The sequence below is a fragment of the Etheostoma cragini genome, chromosome 19 (assembly GCF_013103735.1).
Source record: "Etheostoma cragini isolate CJK2018 chromosome 19, CSU_Ecrag_1.0, whole genome shotgun sequence".
NCBI lineage: Eukaryota > Metazoa > Chordata > Actinopteri > Perciformes > Percidae > Etheostoma > Etheostoma cragini.
This window is the reverse complement of record NC_048425.1, coordinates 11,573,528-11,593,004: the sequence shown is the minus strand read 5'-3', so window position 1 is coordinate 11,593,004 and position 19,477 is coordinate 11,573,528. Positions and strand designations below refer to the sequence as shown.

General features: G+C 44.1%; 1 protein-coding gene across 2 annotated transcripts; it reads right to left on the bottom strand.

Moving 5' to 3' along the window:
* Nucleotides 1-579: 579 nt before the first annotated feature.
* Nucleotides 580-18,136, bottom strand: serpinh2 (serine (or cysteine) peptidase inhibitor, clade H, member 2). 2 transcript variants are annotated; one of them, XM_034856599.1, is made up of 5 exons: nucleotides 17,924-18,134; nucleotides 16,778-17,421; nucleotides 11,866-11,958; nucleotides 11,006-11,238; nucleotides 580-2,049 (listed from the first exon to the last, which is right to left on the bottom strand). In XM_034856599.1, the coding sequence occupies exons 2-5, from the start codon at nucleotides 17,412-17,414 to the stop codon at nucleotides 1,744-1,746; spliced, it is 1,269 nt and encodes a 422-aa protein (XP_034712490.1). In that variant the 5' UTR covers nucleotides 17,415-17,421; nucleotides 17,924-18,134; the 3' UTR covers nucleotides 580-1,743. The 2 variants fall into 2 exon arrangements, with proteins under 2 accessions (XP_034712490.1, XP_034712491.1); XM_034856600.1 differs by lacking the exon at nucleotides 11,866-11,958 and having other exon boundaries at nucleotides 17,924-18,136.
* Between the last annotated feature and the right edge of the window lie 1,341 nt (nucleotides 18,137-19,477).

Here is a 19,477-nt window from a genome sequence, read left to right as displayed (position 1 = left end):
ATGTATGTTTGTCAGTTTGTGAAGAGAACAAAATGTGAGGACGAGCCAGCGGGGAGCTGGCGTTGGAATGAACAGGATTGATGTGCTCACAGCGTACGGCATCGGATCCATCATCGGCTTGTCTAAACTGGGCTCCTGGGTTTATTCAGTGTGGAGTATACCTGCAGTATGGTGCCCTTTACGAGTCCCCGTCTACACAGGAGGCCACTGCAGAGGTCATTGTAGACAGGCAGGCACGCACGCATGCACGCTGAGCAGAGGGCTAAATTAGGAACAAAGCTGAAATAACGGGTGTTAGTGGAACAGATTTGTTGAACGCTGTGCATCAGCTGACCAGCTGTGTGTGTAGACGCTGTTACTAAGCACTGTAACAGAACAGATGTAGCACACATGTTCACTTTCAAGAAAATGCACTACTTTTTCCTGGTGCCACACTTTGACAGCTTCTGGAAAATAACCATCATGCTGGAAACAGAAATTGTTTTATACTCACCTGAACAGCGCAACACTAAAGTGAACGTCAGTAGTGTTTTTAATAAAACACAAAGTGAAGCATTTAGTGAATGTTTTGACAAAATCGTTGGTGCACTTTCTAAGGTAGGCACTGTGAGTCTATTATGCGCTGCCCCTCAAAATTCCTTAACCAATGCTGGTTCAGGGATTTAAATCTCAACCGTGTACCCTTGAGGCTCAAAGTCAGCCAATTCGCTTCAGGGTAAAAGTAAAAAAAGAAAAGAAAAAGTGCTGTCAAGAAAGATGGAGCTGTGGCAGTCCACGCAAACTATATATTAATAGTACATTTTTTGATGATTGATTGATTTCTATCAAGTTGAAATATTTATTTAAAAAATGCACCTCATCAAATACCAAAAATACACTTTACACACACACACACACACACACACCACAGTAGCTACTGCGGTTCATTCATATCACAACCATTTCCTCTGGTGCTTTAAAAAAAACTAAATATACAAATGATAAATCAATACCTCTTTAAATGGCTGTAATCATCCTGAATATAAAATTGTTACATTTAAGTCAAGCGATGTCAGTCGTGTTTGTTTCCAGCGGCATGGCGCTGTCATTGATCCCTGCTGGTATTAAGAGATTAAAAGGTTCCCCGTCCTCTGCGTGTTGTTGACAAGCGTTGTGAGTCATTACAGCCATTAACATTAAGCTGGCTCATCAATAAGCACTTGGCTGATCCATCAGTCTTCCTCTGATGTAGCCCAGGGGACCCCACCGTAGGTCCCTGTCAGCTTTGGGAGCGGCAGCATGGGCACCCTTGATCTATCAGTCACCGCTCTCTCTCTCTCTCTCGCTCACTCACTCACTCACTCACTCATAGGCTGTGGTGTTTGGCTGACAGGGAGGATTCCAGTGTCACTGTAAGCCTCTACTGTTTAACCTTCTTTGTAGATGCTGCTTTAAGTGTTAAGTGAGTGTAGCCACTTCTGCTCATCAGCATGTTAGGGTATATCATTGCATTCTTTTCTGTTATTTTGGTTTGGGTTGATTTAATCATTGACGCCTTGAATGAAAGAATCTGTGTGTGGTGTGTCAGGTATGTCAGTGTATGTCAATGTATGACAGCAGGCAGTAGTCTGATGTGATAGGGTGCCACAGTGAATGGCAATGTCTCGACTTAGAAACCAGTGGGTTGTCTTTGAGGGGGAGCTTGTAAGACACAGAGCCAAAAAAGAAGACAGGACAAGGGGATATACTGTATGTTGGTGGGTATTACAGTTCATCATGGAGGGCCTCTCCCTCTGCATGGTCCAGAGCTCCCATGAGCAGCAGGGCTCCAGTAGTGTTGTCTCTGACAAAGATGATGAAGGGGTGATCAGCGTAGAACAGTTTGGGCTTTTCTACGTTCTCCTCCTCTAAATCCGCATCTCCTTTCCCAGCTTGAGCAGCCAGCTCAAGGCAAGCCCAATGGAGGACTCCACCCAGGTGGAGTTTCCCCTTGCCCTTGTCTGAGACCCGCGAGAAATCCGCCACCTTCTGGTCCCAGGCATCGGTCAAGCCAAGAGCAGTCAACTGCTTCTGGGATGGGAAAAAACAAAGAAATGGAATTTATTGACTGCCTTGACTCAATTCACCCAAAGCTGTGAGGTCATCCCATATAGAGACGTGTGCAAGTATGCTGATTAATTATGCACATAAGAAACAACAAGTGGGAGGGAACGCACATTTTAAGGTTCCATGATGCTGTGACCCACAGCTGCCCTTTCTAAACCTCGCCACAAGATTAACGTACACATGAAACCGTCCAAAACAGTCAATTGAACTTTTCTAACAGAGTTTTGACCATCTTTATTTACTTTCTAGCCAAGATATTTGAGATGAAAGGAGGCTGACAGTTGCCCTTGTTTTGAGCTGGCAGAACAAGTGGGCGACAGGCAGCACAGGAGACGGAAGGAGGAAGCAGAGGATGAATAATTTAAGAGTGATGCCCCGTGACCTCAGCACCTCCTTTGTTTTGGCTCTGATATGAATTCCACAGCAAGTCGTCGTCATGACAGGTAGTTTATCCTCCCATGGCAGAGGGCCACTCACAGTGACAGGCTTCTCCAGGGGCCAGATGAGAGCATGTGTGGGTGTGAGCGTGCGACTGTGTGGACTTGTGTGTGGAAGTGCGGGAGGGCCACTGCTGGAAGAGAAAGTTGCAGAGGGAGATAATTGGGCAAAGATCTTGTTTTCTAGCATTCCACTGATTCAACTCTTCATTGGAAATATCTTTTACCTGCAGACAAGAGGAACAAATCACTTGGATGAGTTGTCGGGGTAAATGTGAATACTCTGGATGCTGCCTAACTCACTGTGGTTTTCTTTTCAAAACCACATATGTTATAGCTCAGTATAATACTGCATAATTCCTAAAACCACATGCTGATGGAGAATTGAGGTAATCCATATAGAATGTCTGCTTCTCTACTTAAAAATGTGGATGTGCATGCAAGAGAAAGTTAGTCTGGATTGTGTCGGCTTATACCTAAACATGACATGAGTAGATGCACATACAGTTGTAGGCATCTGTCAATCTCATTCTAGTGTTTTCATGCAGAACGTCTGTCTCTACACAGATACACACCTCCTGCCCTAATTCAATTCTATTGTCCTCATCCATTATTCCTGCACTCTTCCTCTACTCGCAACCACTACATCACTGTCTTTCTCTACTGCTCTGCCACTTGCCTGGCATCCCCATCCCTCATTTGCCCCGCCCGCCTCTATTTTATCCCACTCTGTCTCTCTTTCTATGTTTCTAACTCAGTCTTTTTTTCTCCCCACCTCATCCTTCTCTTTCTATGACAGGCCCGCTCGGCCCGGTATACATCGCTTTCTCAACTTCTCCATCTCCATCTGCAATCATTCCAAGGTCTTTCTGCTCCTTATCTAACAAGGGAACAGAGGCACACTTACCCTGGTGGATTCCTCAGATTGTTGCAGACAAATATAAGGAAAATGTGTTTTTCTCTGTATCAGCCATGTCCAGCCTTCCTCATTCTCCTCAACAGTGTTCCAGGAAGATCCAGCTCACTTGGCCTACAGTAGTCCAGGTGCCACTATAGTACTAACCACATGACCTAGCCTTCCTCTCTGACTCACTTGCTCTACTAGTCAAGGCAAAAGCTTTTGGTCAATCTTTTTGAAGCTATAACGCGTTTAAAAGTTAAGGGATCCCGTAACAGCATGCTAGAAAACATACCAGGGGTGTTAGAGGAGCCAATGGCATAAATGTGGCACTGCATTATATGGGGAAAAAAGACCTCTGGGAGGTGGTCTATGGCTGCCCTTTCTCTCTGAAGCACCACATGAATGTTGGATGGATCAGCACTGGGCGGAATGCTGATGCTTTGCACATAGCATCGCTTAGCTATTTGTCTGCAAGTGAGAGCCACAGGCATTGTCAGCTGGTGGTTTCCTCTTTGTCTTTGTGTGTGTGTGTGTGTGTGTGTGTGTGTGTGTGTGTGTAGCGTTTACTTGCCCTACAGCGGTGCAGTATAACCGGGCCTGAGGTAGCATGGCATCAACCCTCAGGCGTGCAGCACTCAGCATCACATTATTTCAGCTCGACGGTTGAGCCCACTAAGTAGCTTGTTGGGTGTACCTGTGGGGGTTTTAAGGGGATAGGTTGTGGCAGCCAGGACATGTTACAGATGTTACAGCTCCGTCTGTGAGGAGTCACTGCAGCTATTGTTAAAAAGGAGAGCAGCCTTAATAATGACAATGGGGGGAGAAGAAAGATGAGAAGAAAAGCAAAGCTCAAACAGGGAGTCTATTGCTAAACAGTGCTTGTTTTATATAAGATACTGTATCTTAACTATGAGACTTGAACTAGGATGATTCAAATGCAACAGTCAAATATGGGCATTTAAGGAACAACTGAGTAAAGAAGACAACAGATTGAATCAAGTCTTGTCACTAGGTAACTGACGAAATCCCATGAAAAGCCTTGTATGGTTGTGTGTAGAACGGAATGTACTTTTGTAGCTATGTAATTAACTATATGCTGCCTACGGTCCTATTCCGGTTTTAAATATCAAATGTGTTAGTGTCCGGTAGCTGATTGGTTACAGCACATGCAAAGTCCTCGGTGGGGACCTTTGTAGTATCCCCTTGTTTTCCTCTGCATCTTTTGAACCAGAAGATGAACCAGAAGTTATTTAAATTCTTAAAACACCACACTCTGGTTAACATCAACTGACTCAGAGTGGCCCAGTTAACTGTGATACCTACATTGTGACTATGATCAGTTCAACAATTATAAAACATTAGGGTTAAAACCTCCCCGCCCCGTGCACAGTTGTCACCTCCAGTTCCCTCCGGCTTACCAATCACAACGGCTAAATGATTCTTTAAAGCTGTCGCCACCTTAAACAACAACAGACGTGTTCTGCTTAATTCAGTACTGCCCTTGCATTCTGTGTGGGTGGTTTCAAGTATGTAGTACATGGCACTAGCATCATCACAGCTCCATTTCACGGACACATTAGATGCAAGCTTTGAAAAAAATAAACTCTTTCTATTGGCTCTCTTGAGGCTTCAAAGCCTATCCATCTCTTTGAGTCTCATCAGCAATACTGCTACTGGCATCTTATTTACATGGGCTTTTACCTCTTTTACACAATTACGTCAATACGCTCTCTGTCTCATTCACTCGCTCGCACATATACACATAAATTGCTTTTTATTCCACAAGGCTATTTTCCAACAAATGAAGAAGGAAAAAAAAAACAGAAGCTTTCGCTTTTAGTGAGCTATTTAACAAACGGCCATGAAACCCATCTGATAAATTCATATGATGCAGGGCTGTGGTAGCTGGGTTAAAACAGCTGTCCCTCGACACTGTATACTGCAGAGTGTGCTCTTGTAAATATTTGATGGCCTTTTGACCTCATTAGCCGTGATTGAGTGAGCTCTCCGGTGCACACTCATATGTCTTAGTCACCGACTAGAGATACAGCCAGAATGGAGCTCCCGCTCGACCATTAGTGTGTATGTGTGTGTGGGCTGGTCAGCACGGGATCAGAGACAGAGGGAGAGGGAGGTTCATTCAGTGGCCTCTGGGCCAAGCTTGTTAAGAGGGTTCTCTGTCTCCAAATACAGACTCAGACACAACGTGCCCTTCACCAGAGGAGAACTTCACAAATAGGGAGATGGAAAGAAAGAAAAAGGCAGAATTCTGTAGATATTTATAGCTCTCTGTGACGCTTTCCACCTTGTCCCTAAGCAATCATTGACCCCCCCTCGTCCTCCTCCACCTCTTCTGCTCACTTGCCTGCCGAATGTCAATCCTATTTAGGTCGGTGGAGCCAATGTGCGGCCGCTGACTGATGGCGTATTACAGTCACACGTGAGACCTACAAAAAGGAATTAGATCCCTGAAAACGATATGTCGGAGAGGACAGAGGTGAGGGAGGAAATGGGTGCGTCTGGATTTGGCAAATCCATGTAACATGACCCAGAGGTGCATGATTTTGTTTTGCCTCACACAGAGGACACTAGTGTTAGGGTTGATACAACACACACGCGCACGCACACACGCACTCTTCTATTCGTCCAGATGCTGTCCTCTAATCTCAGGAGTCCATGGCTGTCCAAAGCACTGACAGACAGAGTGGTAAACAGTATTAACGCACGGTCATGAGCAATTATTTGCCAGACCCAATTGGAAAAATGATCGTCAGAAAAGATATGGCAGACTGTCGCTGGCCAGAGGGATTGGACAGACGTAACGCTCTTGGAGAGGGTTGAGGGCTTGTTCAGAGATTTGGCCCTTTCATTCCTCAACTGCACCTCTTTTTTTCTTCAGAGAGCTAACGGAGGCCGACAGCTCCTGACGAGTTGGAGAAACAGAGGCCAAAACATTCAAGTGCTTGTCCATAATTAGGTCACACAATGGGAGCTACTTTCAGTTATTTACATGAATAAAAAGTTGTTGTTTTCTGTCTGGCAAACTCTTGCAGAGACTAAAGAGGATTTGTGCAACAGTACACTTCTGCTCTTTCCCTGGTAAACTTGTAGCTGTGTCAAAAGGAATTGTTTCAAGCTTCAGTTCTAGATTACAGCCTCTTCCCCAGAGTGTCCTGAGAATGTTAATGTCAAAAGCTTGTTTTCCAGGGCATGTCTAGCAGAGTAACATGGCAGCACAACTCTTCTGAGATGTTTGTTATACTAGAAAGAGGCCAAAGTGGATTTCGTCAGTCCATGATGAGGTTACAATATACATCTACAAGGGACATGGTAATAGGTTCCAGTCCCTTGCCCCTAAGGAAATGGGTTTTACTGACATGCCCTCTGTATCTGTCAGGTTCAACAAATCTCTCTCTCTTTCTCTCTCTAAATGTTAGAAGCAGAGTGACTAGAAACATGCAAGAGGCGTATGAGTAATTTGGTTTCCATTAAAGTCAATGTGTGTACTTCCACAGAATGAGGAACGGCTGCGTCCAAACTCCGTCCTAGCTTCGGTGATCAGCTGCCCTCTGCAGCAGATACGCAGAGCTTCTATTTTTGCCGGATGCCGGAGAGCTCCGTAGCAACTCAGCCCACGGCAGATAGAGCAGGACAGAAAATTGAGCACAAAAACAAAATAAAACATCCGGTTAAGTTTCAAAATAAAATAGACCGTGCTCAGGGCGGATCATATGTCCCGACGCTACACCCTGAATACACAGCACAGAGATGTTTCCCCTCTTCACCTCTGGAGGGAAAGAAACTGTTGTTGTTGTTTTTGTGGTTCTATTCTACATGACTTTGCAATATCTCATGGGTCCTCGAGACTTCAGCTGTCAGTCTTGGACGCATCTGTTCCGCAACAGATCCGGACCTGGTGGGTACTGACGGACGGCGGAGGACGGAGCCAACACGCAGCGGAGCTGATCCGCAGCCGTTCCATATCCTGTGGAATTTAGGGGTAAGCTGTGGGATAGGAGCTGAGGCACATCCATACAAATTGAAAATGTTTCAATTTAAACGGTGCTCTAAGCGATGTTGGGTGACGTTACTTCTTGTTGACGTTCAAAGTATTTTCAAACAAAATGAGACTAGCTTGCACCTCCCTCATCCTCATCCTGTCCCCTCCCTTCTGTGCTTCCATGCACCCCCGCCCCCAAATCCTTCTAGTTGGTTATTGGCTGGAACACTGGTGTTTGCTTCGTGGTGCAGGTGGGCGCAAATTGTTTTTGTTGTCGTTTGTAGACCCTGGGCTGCCTACAGAGAGTGTTATGGGGACAGGCTAACTTGGATAGTGGTGAGATGTCTGCTTTATGTGACAACAAATGTCGCAACCTAAGACACGCGTGACATTGCTTAGAGCATCTTTAATAGATAAATGATCCAATGAAAAAGGGATGCTGAAGGAAAATAACAAATTTGGAATTTCCGGCAGTTTTCAGCTAGCTAGCTTTTCTTTGCATTCAATATAAATGCATCGTCTGTCTCTTACTAGTAGGTAATAGAGAGCACTGAAGAATAGCACGATATTGTCTTAAATGCAAAGCCTTTTCTTTACCGTTTTGTCTCGAGCTAGAAAATCTTCCCTTCACGGTTGTTCTTATTAGCAAAGAACGGTAGACAAAACATTCATGTAGCAGCTTCACCCGTTGAGCCTGTACTAGTTTAAATGGCAAACATTGCCCTTGGAAGGTTGAGTCAGCCGTCGTTAATTTACAAAAAGTAACGACTAAATTTCCCTTGGTAGATTTGTCTGTACGAAGATCATTTGTGAGGGAACAAACGCCACTTCGTAACACAACTGCTCAATCACAAGTGTTTCTGTAGTTCCAACCGTGTGACAATTCTTATCTATTAATCAACTTAAAGCTTTAGTGCATAACATTTTTATGCATTCGATAAATGCATAAAATGCGGCTATCAATAACAAAACCTCGAGTGAAGATAATGACCTCTTCTGAAGAGTCCATCATATTTTTTTAATCCTCCGTGTCCTCCTCGGTTTGAAGCAACTGTGTGGAGGAGGGGTGGGGGGTGATATATGATCACGGAAGGCTTGCGTCATGTTGATGCACCAACAGTGTTATCATTTCTTAGAATTCCTCATGGGGGAGACAGAAACTACGCACTACAGCTTTAATAGTTTTTAACCAGCTCATGAAAAATCAGTTTAGTCGATGAAAAAACAATGACTGAGACATCCTTAGTGAGTTCATTATTTGGTCACTGCAAATAAAAAAGTGAACCTGTAGATTAGAACTATGACTGCAACTAATGCCAGCACAATATGCTTAACCCTCATGTTGTCCTCGGTTCAAATTGATCCCCTTTTCCTACATCCATGTTTTTTTTTAATTACCCAAAATAACATGATCGACTCCAAACAACGCTCTTTACAAATCTTACAAATCTCTACTTTCATTAATTTTGGGGAGTCTTATTCAATTTTATATTTATTTGAAAAACAAATTGAACATCAAACATTAGGGATAATTTCCTATAAATGAGGTTTATTGACCAAAAATTTGTGTCCCACATCCTCAAAGATGTATAGGCCTGTGTAATTTTAGTGTGATTAAAGTCTGTGCTCTTGCCCCACGCTATGAACCCTGTGGCCTGGTCAAATACGTGCTTTTACACTAGCTCGACAACTCTCCAACCTTTCAGTCAGCAGCTTGACACAGCCTCCGGTTTGCCCTGTGTGAACCTTAACACGCCCCATGCACTCACATTAGCATCAGCAGCCACTATGCTGCTGCCTGTCTGCCTGCTGCTCCTCCTGGCTTCCTTCCCTCTGAGACTCAGACCAGCTACCTGCTGGCTCTAAGGGCTAAGAGAAGCAGAGGTACAGGCAGACTACCAGCTGGGCTGTGGCATGACCTGTGTGCTCATGCAAAAGGGAGGCTTTGGAAGTCCACTGAGGAGCTACAGGTCACGGTCATCCTGAGGCCCCTCTCAGCCTATGAGCTGTCAGGGTTTGATTCCCTGCTAAAGGCTGTTACAGCCCAATGCTGTGAGTACAGCTGGATGCCAATCACCTCAAGGGAAGGAGTGGCATTTGAACTCCCAGAGTCTGCATTAGACTGGATGGGGCAAGCCAGGCCACTGCTTCCGTTACTAAGAGTACTAAAAAGGGAGAGGAAAGGAAAGACATGTAGGCAAGAAACAGAGGTCACAGGTGAAGAATGCATGGAGGATGACAAGAAAGAGGAAGAAATGACATGTGAGAAACACTGTGCTACATGGACGCAGAGCAGCAAGGCACAAGGACAGAGAGAGCGGAGGTGACAAATTCTCTTGAAGGGGAAGAAAAAGGTAACTAAGATAAGCAGAGTACAAGATGGGAAAAGGAGGTGGCTAAGACAGAAGCATAGAACAAAGAAGAGGAGACATGGAAAAACCAAAGACGGGGATGAAGAAGGCGAGGAAACAATGAGAATGATGACTGGATGTCTTGGAGGTATGAGAAACCGTATCAGGTGAAGTGAAAAATGATGCTTGTGGACACAGGAAAGGAATGAAAGCTGGAAACTAAAAGAAGGAAGTAAAATTGCAGCTGCATGCATGGATCCACTCTGTCAAATTCCACTACTGTATTAAAAAGCTGAGAAATCGCTTCCCCACTGCAGGTTTAATGTACTGTGTAGGCATATCACCTCAGTCCTCATAGTCAAATAGAAAAGCAGGGAACGTGGAATAAAAGAATTAAGATTCAACAGTATTACTGCCACAGAAACACCTGTAGGTCCCCCTTCAAGGACAAAACTACAAATCCTGGTGCTAGGACAGACAAAGTGAGTCTGGAAATTAGGTCAATTCAAGATGGACTGTGTCTGGTGGGGATGGAGCAACTGGTTCTTCACTCTCACAAGGTTTGCCAGAACCAGCCAAGGCTCTGGAGGGTGGAGGAATACAGGAGCCACAGCTCAGGCAGCTGTGCTGCAGCCGTACACACAGGCAGCGCAGGGAGGAGTAAAAGGGATGCAACCACAGACCTACAGGATGGATCTTGCTCAAAGTCATAACCCTGAACTGGAACAGGGTGTCACAGATGAGCTACCTTGAAGCCCCTCTGATCACATTCAAAGAGTTGTTCAGCCTATCAGGTGAGGATTAAGACAGTCTTTTATCCAAACATTTTAGAGCAGTCAGCATCTGCGGTACCACTCTGCTTGCTATAGAGTCAGGCATGATGTATTAGCCTGAACCATATGGGACCCAAAATATGGTAAATATACTGTAAAAGGAAACAAAAAACATTAGGCGGCAACCTCTGGTGTTGAACCATGAAGCCATTTGATTAGCCAACATCAAGATGGCGACGGCTCAGCCACTGGGAGCTGCCCATTTTTAGCTTCATTTTGGTTCTTCAGAAACTTACGGATGTCGTCGCGGAAACTATGTCCATATTTATAGTATAGTCTTTCCTACAATAACGTACAGTCATCATTAAAGTTTTGAATGATCATTCATCTTCTTACATAATATTGTATTATATTAAAAAATGCTTCACCAAATACGAATATAACGTTGTTGTGCTAACCTGCAGACTGAGTGTGCTGGTGATGTTTGTCTTGGGCAGTGAGATGGACACACTGGTGATATTGGTCTTCTCCAGCCACTTGGACAGCAGCTCAGGAGTCAGAAGCTTCTCCAACCTCGCCAGACTCTCCACGTGAAAGGGCATCAGGAGCACGACGCTGGCCTTGCCCCCACATAGAGGCACCTCCAGAACCTGCACCATGTTTTCTATGTCTTCATGGAGACGGTACAAACCTGGAGGATATGACAGGCGGAGGCATGCACAGAGATGAGGAAAGATCAGACTCAGGGAGAGAATTTGGCATAATGGAAGATTCTTGCTTTTCAGTGGTAGTTCAGAGCAGTATCTCTCTGCAGCAGTTCTCCTCAGACTTCACCGAGTTCAGACTTCCATTTTCAGCTGTGTCACTTGAACTGAATTCCAGGAGAAAACACTACAGAGTTGGGTTGAATCCACTCACACACACACACACACACACACACACACACACACACACACACACACACACACACACACACACACACACACACACACACACACACAACACTAAGACATGACAAAGGATCACTGAAATAATCTTTTTCGTGAATTTGAAATGGCATAATAGAACATTGAATAGAATACAATGCATCCCTCCAACATCTTTTACTGCTGTCGTGGCAGACTTATGCTCTGGTGTTGTTTTAAGACAATATATAAAATATGAAAAGCCTGTTAAATAAATCATAGTGTAAACAGTAATAAATAGAAGAGAAGCAGATTGGACCTTACAGATGTTCAAGCCCTTTTAGAACTCAAATTGCTTTTCACTACATCTATTTGCTAGCAGGGGTACAGCAGCGACAGACCGTGTCTTTTACCTGCTCTGTGCATCATCACCACTTTGGTGTATTCCTTCCCCAAGAAGGTACGATGATCTGTGCTCCCCTCGCTGAACTCTCTCTCCCACAGGCCTGAGCAAACAGCCAAACAAACACAGAGGACAGAGCCATTTTGAATGCAGAATGCCTGACATGGATAGGCTGTGAGAAAATACTGAATGATTGAAAAGAGGTGAAAAGGTGGACAGACACTAGGTTAAACAATGCCATGTTCATAAAATACATACAGACCTCATACACAGGGACACGGGCTGTCACTGCTCATGAATCATCAATATCTACTGGCCATTAAAACCGGTCTACTCTTCTCAATGCTGAGTTGAAAGTGCTATACTGAGGCAGTTATGAGGTCCTTAAGGCCACATCGTCCCATTCGCTGTTCATCACATCCCACTTGGCCCTGCTAACCCCCCTGACAGCTGTCAATTTAGGAGAGTAGAGGAATTACTGTTGTAATAATCTCACAACACATTGCCAAAGCCGCTGGCCCCTTCTATTGTTAAGGGGACACTGGGTGGCGTGAGGAGGTCGACGGATTATGAATTGTACTTATGTCATTCTCTGGGGAATGACACCTAGTGCCAGCTAGGGCTGATTATCAATCACAACACTTATGACACAAAACTAAGGTGCAAGAAGGTCAAGGAAATACAAATGGCTCATTTGCCCTATTGAAAGTCTAGAGACCAATTGCTCGGCTCTATTATTAAATACCTGCACTGGACAAAAGAGCGCCGAGCCTTCTATTCTCTATCGATAATCAGCTAGTCCCTTAAATGTCAAAGAATTGTGAAAAATACCTTTTGAAAGTTCGCAAAGCCCAAGGTGACATCTTTAAATTGATTGTCTAGCCCCACACAATTGAAAATACTCTAAAATGATATAAAACAGAGTAAAGCAGCTCTCAAATGCCAAATATTCTCATTTGAATGTTGGGCATTTTTTGCTTAAACAGATTACTTTAAAAAAATGTAGTATTTATTATAGCTTGTTATCATATATGCTAACTGTTTTTTTTAAAAGATTTTTTGTCATTGTATAGGACAGCTTGGACTTTAAAGAGGAAAGGGGTTGGAAGACCATGCAAAAATAGGGACGCATGTCGGAGTCAAACCCACGGCCGCTGCATTGAGCATTAAACCTCGATATATGGGCGCCTGCTCTACTAGGTGGGCACACTTTATTACCTAGCACCTCGGTGCTAATTAATAAAATTAATAAAAGTGCAGCTGAGGGTGATGAGAGTTTCTGAAGTATTCAGTTGTTCACCAAAGTATTGGATAAATCCAACCTGATGATGGCCCTAGAGGAACATCTAAGGGATAAACAAAGTCATTACAACTTATCCTGAGGGGGACGTGAATGTCTTTAACACATTTCATGGCAATCCATACAATACTTGTAGAGATATTTCACTAAAAACCGTGAACATCAACCTGGTACGATTTCTTCCCAACTCCACTCCCCTAGTGATTTCATCAGTGAGACTTGGGAAAGCTCCAGAGCCACACAAGACATTCTACAACTGCTTTTCCAAGCTGACAGGTACTGAACTAACTAAGCTGAACTTGATGTGTAAAAGTGGAGCTGCTTTAAACAGTTTAATTGATTATAAAAATGAAGGTTAATTAATTTTCTGTTGATCAATTAATGAACAAAAATTACAGCACTAGGCTTTCCCAGAACCACCCAGCCTAAATTGGACCCCAGCCAATAACAAGTCACAGCAGAACGACATGTGATTCTCCCTTCCAGGCATGCTAGCGCAAGTCCCATTCGCTCCGCTTGCCGTAGCATCAGAGAGTGAAACATAATCGCGCTGGAATTCAAAAACAACTGGCTGAAGATTACCTGAAGTGGCAGCCGTGTTGTTGAGAAGATGTCGTAATGAGGACTAACTTCTCCACGGTATGTGTACGTGTGTGTGTTTGAGTTGTATCGAGCAGGGACTTAATGACCCCACCAGCCTGCGCAACAGACTGTGGATCTCGGCGTGTGGGCTTGTGTCTAGACGAGCTTTGGGTTCGCCCTGCACCATCTTCTCTTATGGGACAGCACTGCAGCAAGAGAGATCACTTGAAACCTGAATCCATTTTTATCAATCAACAATAAACAACGAGACAATTGCTCAGCCGAGACCTCCGATCGATCACAGACTTACCCATTCATAAAGTAAATTTAAGGCAAAACCCAGAGAAGAATCAATGAGACCTACTGTCTCCCTCTCCTCCCTCGTCAACCTTTGATCACAAGTAGTTGCCGTATTTCAGAAACTATTATCAGAGGTAAAAATATGTGGACTTGTTGTTCTGTCTTTACTTATCTATCCCTCTAGCTATGCTCGTTCCCCATGTTGCTGTGTTATCCTGTGTGTAAGTTTCTCTCAACAGTTTTTTCCACATACTTATTTTTCTTCTTCCAACTGCAATGCTTGTTTGCCTAAAACAGGAACAAAGCCTGAATTAATTAACCAAAGTAGACTGGAACTCCCAAGGTAGGCCTTTTACATCCCTCCACTATGTCTGTCAATCTCTTTCGCTCTCTCAGCAGGCCACCCTCTCTTTTTTTCTTTTTCTCAGTTTTCGCTATTTACTTGCATCTCTTTGTCCCCTTCCCACCCAGACATCTCTCCCCACACTGCTCATTCTTTTTGCTTTTACCAACTCTGCACTATAAACATGTTCCACTACTAATTGCCCCTGACCTTCCCTTTCTCTGAATGCTGTGTACAGCCCAGGGAAGGAGGGACTGCAAAGAGCTTTTTTTAAATTCTCCCCTTCAATAATTAACTAAAGGGGACGACAGCGAAACCAACAGAAGTGGGCAAAAAAAAAAAAAGCAGATGCCTGTTCATTGCCAAAATAAATCCCAGCACCTTCTCTAAAACCATTACATTATCCCACATTATGAATTATGTGAAATCAAAGACAAATAAAAAAAAGTTACAAGAAAATAAAGGCAGCAACTACGAGCAAGAAGCAAACTATCGACCACTTGTGAATTATGAATCAAAACTAAAGGAATCCAATTTTAGGTAATCTAATTTATGTGCTGCAATCTGCTGTGTAATCTAATTTGTATATTTTCTCCACAAAATTAATGAACCAACTAACGAGGGCCAGTTCACAGAAAAACTAATTTAGTAACAAAGTCAAAACATAAAACAGAGAAAATTAATGAAATTGCTTATCAATGTATAGTCTGTCAGAGAATGTTATTTTCAAAAGGCTGTCTATCTGTTGGCAACCGGTTTTCACTTCAGCCGCCGTGCCTTCTTTGCACATAATAAAAAGAATACCTGCAGGAGGAAACAGAAGGGATGGAGGCAGATAGAAGCAGATAAGGATGTGAACACGGGACACGGGAAGAAGAGGAGACGGGGTAGATTAGACACATGATAAACAATGACAAAAGCATAAAAACAGAGACAAACGCCACAAAAAAAAAAAAAGGTGAAACCAAAGGATATGTTTAACACATCATCTTTTGTTGAGACTGCAAACAAAAATGACATCAGCAGGCATGTGAATGTTGGCTTTGCTCTGAGAAAAAGAGAGATGGCACTGTAGATTATGGTCCTGAAAAGTTGTCATGAAAATGGAAAATGGGCTATTTGCTATTTCTTTCATTCTAGTATTTTGGGTTTCTACTAGAACATGTTTACATGCTTTAATGTTCAAAAAACACAAACACCACCTTATTTCTCATACTGTCTGAAACCCAACTCCCAAAAAAAAAAAAAAAAAAAAAAAGACCTGCTCTGATTGGTCAGCATCTCTGGATCCTGCGCACCTGTGCTCTCCACGTCACCGTACCATCATTGCAGCCGGGGAATGACTATAACAGCACAGTAGCACCACTTTAACCAATTTATAGTAGAGTTGTGACATCGCAACAGTTCAGGAGTCCCAACGGCTCGTTTAAAGGCACCGGTTCTGAATAAGGGCCGTGTGCATTTCTCGTTTTAATACTTTCACAGTGATTAGTGATATAGCATCTCAACTTGCTTTATAATTTTAAAAGAATACATGTAAATCTCACTTTTTACAATATGGGACCATTAAAAAAGGCACAATAAAGTTCAGATTGTGAGATTGCATGGATATGTTTTTGGGATGCAACCGTTATATCACAGATGGAGCTTTTTGTACCGAAACAGTGACTAGTTTCTCCACTGCAGCCCGTCACAAAGAACAGATCTGAGCCAAGCTGTGCCACTGCAGACTTGGAACGCTCTAAGCACAGATGTTAGGCATGACACCGAGGGAGAGAGTCTGGACACTTGTTACTCAATTATTTAAGATGACACATCACCCCCCAATGGAAGATGAATACGCTCTCAGTGATAGACCCCAGAATCATCCTTTATCTGCTGTGTCCACCAGCTGGAGTCCAATGCATGCGCACACAGGAACACACACAGACATGTACACTGCACACAGGTGGACATGCTGGCACACAGTGTAGTGGGAACACTGGCATAAAGCCTCTCAGTGCTGTCTGAGAATACTGAAAACAGCACATAGGCATGCCATTTTAATATTCTAAAACTTCTCATTCAGTGCAGCAAACAACATCAATAAAGAGCCTTTGCATGGTTACAAATGAATCCACAATTACAAAGCACACCTTCTATTTGAGCATTACTCAGTCCAGTCTAGCTGCTATGTTACGTATCTAGATCGAAGCAGTTATGCGACGGATGCCCACCAGGATGAAATATTCAGTTGGCTATAAACTTGCATCATTTAGGGACCCAGGATTGTTTTGGAGACACTGACAAATGATAACATGTTTGCATACAATTTTAGGACTATTATTTCCCAACCAAGTGAGTATAGACAAGCCCACTTGTAAATTATTGTGTATATTGTGCACTGTTTCTCCATACCTTTAAAGCGCAGGGCATTGGCCAGTATCAGAGCTCCAGCCTTAACCTGGATGTCAGCTGCTAAACGAGCTCCCTCCAGCCCCCCAAGCCCAGCCTTGGCCCAACCATGGAGCTGCTTCAGGTCAGCCTTGGAGTCTCCTTTTCCCAGTGGCTGATACAGCAGCCTGAACCTAGCCTGGCTCTCCTTCACAAATGCCTGGCTGACTGGAGGAGCTTGCTTGGAAAACAGGGCTGAGGATGTGTGCAGGTGAAAGCTGGTACCATTGGCTGCAGTGAAGATCTTTAACGCCTTGGACAGAAGATCCCCGGCGTGGGCTCCAGCCTTGGAGGGGGATGGGGTCTTGAGGAGGTTTTGGAGCTGGCTGGAAGTGGTACCCGCTGAACCTCCGTCCAGCGCTCCAAGTGAGGAGGCCACAAGCAGAGGGGAGAAGAGCGTGTTTACAGAGATCGAGTCAGAGCGGAGGGCCCGGTACAGGTGCAGACCAAGAGCCCAGCTGGGGTCGCCCAGAGGAGGAGGCGGGCGGGATGGAGGTCTGGTTGGGGCGGCAGGGCTCTTCTTGGATGAATCGGCCGTGCTGCCCTGCACCAGAAGAACTGGCCAAGGAATGAGTATATAGACAAGAATCCTGGGCAGCATGGCAGATCTAGAGGGAAGCACAGGGAGGGGTAGAAATATAAACTATTAGTGGGTGTGTGTTTGATAATGAGAGGAATAAAAGGGACTCAATCCCTCTCGTTAATAATACAAATAATAAAGCTGTATTCATTACACCTATTTTGGCTGATTTTTAACAGTGTAAGTTCATATCTGAGATTAAGCAACATAAACACAGTCTAAGGGTGCCCTTTTGCTGTAAAACTACAACTAGGCTGTATGCAAACAGCAGTCCTTGCTACAGTTCCACAGCAGTAAACTTGATTTTGTATTAGTAATGTAATCCCCACCCCCACTTGGCAACACGGTTATCTCACCCTCTGCGGGAAAACCAGAGTGTGACACTTTGTTCAAGTCTGCCCCCCCCGACTGATTTTACAGGAGTGATGGCAAACATCTGTTGTCTACAATTCCGCCTGGTCTTGTTATGATTTCCGTAGACCTGTAGGCGTAAAGCAAAGAAGGAAACGCGTATTTTTGATCAAATTTACCGTTAATGAATTCACGTGTGTCCCTCTCCTCCGCTGCAGCTTCCAGCCGTGTCCTGAACAGGAAGTGAGTTTCATACGTGGCGGAGCCACGGAGCGACGTTTTTCCGTCTTTCCTCAACTTTCACCCCGGGAAAAGCTATTGTGTTTAGCGGAAACCTCCAGGCATTTCATGGAAGCAGCTACTGTGCGCAGTTAGAGAAAAACGGTGGTAATTAAGGCTATAACCATAGACTGATAGATATGTATTTTTTTATTTGTATATATTGATCTATTTTATACATTTATGGCATTAACGAAGAAAAGGAAAATTGGGTACACTTTATTAAAACAGCTGTCCGCCCACATACCTTCAGAGTGAGATGTAGTTAGAGGTACTGTAAAAAAAAAAGTCCCGCTCCGTTTTCAAAGCAGAACAGATCGCCCCGTGGTTGGAGTACGTAGCCTATAAACTCGTTTTACAGCTAAATATGCAGCGTCGTCAATAAAGCAAATATTTATGAATGTCGAATCCATCAGAAGCGGGAGAAATTCTACGGTTAGGTCGCTTAAAGTCAGCTGCGGTGTCTGTATCCTGGTTTGAGCAGGCATAATACATTTATGTTTTACAAAACCATAATTAAATGGGACAAAGTCCCCAGGGATATAATAAAGCGGTTCGCTATACGAGCTTGGCAGGGATTATGTGCATGTAATGTTGGGCTTGGTATCGTTTTGAAAACGACCAAAAATCCACCAGTTGCAGTAAATGAGGCGTTTCTCCATACATTCACAGGCGAGCTTTGTGGGTTTGCTGGGGTAATAAAGCCTCTTGTTCTTGGCTCGGCTGGGGTTGTAGTTCCCAGAGCCACTCAAGCGGGGGCGCTAATGGTCTTCTCTTCGCCCAAGCTCAGTGACCCTGGGACAGGCTGCAGCTTGTGGGCCAGGTCCTCACGAACTTGACACCCAGCCCTCCCAGTGGATAGGACACAGACCACAGACCACAGAGCCAGCAGGCAGTGTGCTCCAGGCAAATCCCCCTGAGGAATTTTTACTTGGCCTATTAGTTGTGATTTAGTGTTAAATCTGTCGGAATTTTTGGGACCATAATAAGGGAACGGGCAGTGACGCTATGATGTTTACAATGACCCACCTTTTAGATTCTGTATTTCTGATGTCAAATTTTCCGAAATTTGCAGGTGACACCAACCCACTCCCAGGGCACCCTAACACCACCTTACTTTGTAGTAGCTTTATTAATCTGCTGTCTACTGAATCTACTGAAAAAGTAGGGCACACCATGCAAGCCTGTAATACGTCTGACCCTTTCAAATGTCCTCATTCTGTATTCTACCCTTTTCTCTGTCTTCCGTTTTCCTAAATTGTACCTGCCCTCCCCCTAAAGCAGAACAAGGAATGGAGAGAGGATAACTTGTAACACATGGCTTCGGGACAAGTATTATTGCCCAAATTGAAGGATGGAAAATGGTCATGGGTCCTAATCAATAAATGTAGAGATAGACTAAGGAGGCTAGAGAAGGATGAGAGAGGGATATGGAGGAAGATAACTGCTCCAGA

What these genes read in the sequence shown, in the direction of transcription:
- serpinh2 (XM_034856599.1), bottom strand. Translation starts at nt 17,414, where the DNA reads ATGCTGCCCAGGATTCTTGTCTATATACTCATTCCTTGGCCAGTTCTT. An exon ending in CAATGCCCTGCGCTTTAAAG is followed by an intron (nt 11,959 to 16,777) that starts GTATGGAGAAAC and finishes CTGTTTGCTCAG; the next exon opens with GCCTGTGGGAGAGAGAGTTC. An exon ending in CCAGCACACTCAGTCTGCAG is followed by an intron (nt 2,050 to 11,005) that starts GTTAGCACAACA and finishes TTCCCATCCCAG; the next exon opens with AAGCAGTTGACTGCTCTTGG.